Source organism: Cladophialophora immunda (assembly GCF_000835495.1).
Source record: "Cladophialophora immunda strain CBS 83496 unplaced genomic scaffold supercont1.276, whole genome shotgun sequence".
NCBI lineage: Eukaryota > Fungi > Ascomycota > Eurotiomycetes > Chaetothyriales > Herpotrichiellaceae > Cladophialophora > Cladophialophora immunda.
The window spans coordinates 1-1,050 of record NW_015622816.1 but is presented as its reverse complement, the minus strand read 5'-3'; the positions used below and the strand labels follow the sequence as shown (position 1 = coordinate 1,050).

General features: G+C 55.4%; 1 protein-coding gene across 1 annotated transcript; it reads right to left on the bottom strand.

The window, feature by feature from the left end:
* Positions 1 to 6: 6 nt before the first annotated feature.
* PV07_12879 (uncharacterized protein) lies at positions 7 to 671 on the bottom strand (the record flags this gene model as incomplete). Its single annotated transcript, XM_016400450.1, has 2 exons — positions 153 to 671; positions 7 to 91 (listed from the first exon to the last, which is right to left on the bottom strand). Coding segments are annotated over exons 1-2 (525 nt in total), but the record flags the coding sequence as incomplete, so codon positions are not given.
* Positions 672 to 1,050: the final 379 nt, after the last annotated feature.

Here is a 1,050-nt window from a genome sequence, read left to right as displayed (position 1 = left end):
CGGAGCCCGGGGTGTCTTGAAGTTCCTTGACGTTGGCATTGTAGATTCGCAGGCCAAACTGGTCCAATTCATTTTGGACATTCTCAATGACCTGCCAGTCCAGTTAGTGCCGCGTCCCGTGCTCGTGAATTGGGTTCCGATCGAAGGGATACCTTCTGCTTAAAGACCTGTCGTTCCTTGAAAATTTCCTCCATGGTCATGCTCGAGACGATGACCCGGGTTTCACCTTCGATGATGCCTTTGACGATGTCTTGAACATGGCCTCGCTGGGTCGGCACAATGGCCTGGCCCGGTTTCTTGCCCGCGGAAGGGGTGCCATCTGGGTTCCCGCTGAGGAGCAACGCATACTTCTTGAGAGCTTCAGGCTTGTTGTCTGGGCCAATGGTGAAGACGGCAGGCAGGGCGAATTGGAGCTTCTCAATGGTCATGGCCTGCATGTTGAGGGAGAAGTCAAAGGGCGAGACGGAGATGCGAGCGACGCGCTGCCATGGGTAGACGAAGGCTTTCTTGACGATCCGTACATCGTCGACGCCAGCGCCAGTGACCACGAGGTACTCGTTGGCGTTGGAGATGTGATACCACATGCCAGGCATAAGGTTTGGAACGCGGGAGCGAATGCTCAGTCGCCGCAAATCACCACGGTAGCCTTGATGATACCCCGATGAGGTGAGTGAAAGAGATTTATGGAGGACGCCGACAAAGCCAGCATTGGCACCCTTTTTATATGATCTATGTGATCTATGCGCTCGCCACCGGCCGGTCCAATCTATGACGACGAGCCTTTCTGAGGCTGCGTTAGGCAACCTTGAAGAGGGCTGTGAAAACTGCTAGGCGCATTGCCTGCCACGACAGACCCACTTTGGCCAGCGAAACCGCCAAGCAAATCACATTGAGGCTAGGAACACCGCCTTCTTGGGAAGCCGCTGTGTGTGTGGGGGGGGGAGGGGGGGAGAGAGGGGGGTGGCGGCTTCTAGCCATAACCCTTCTCTCATCGACGGGAAGCATTCCTCATGTTTTTCTTTCCTTTTTGACTTTTCCCAGGCTGTCCCG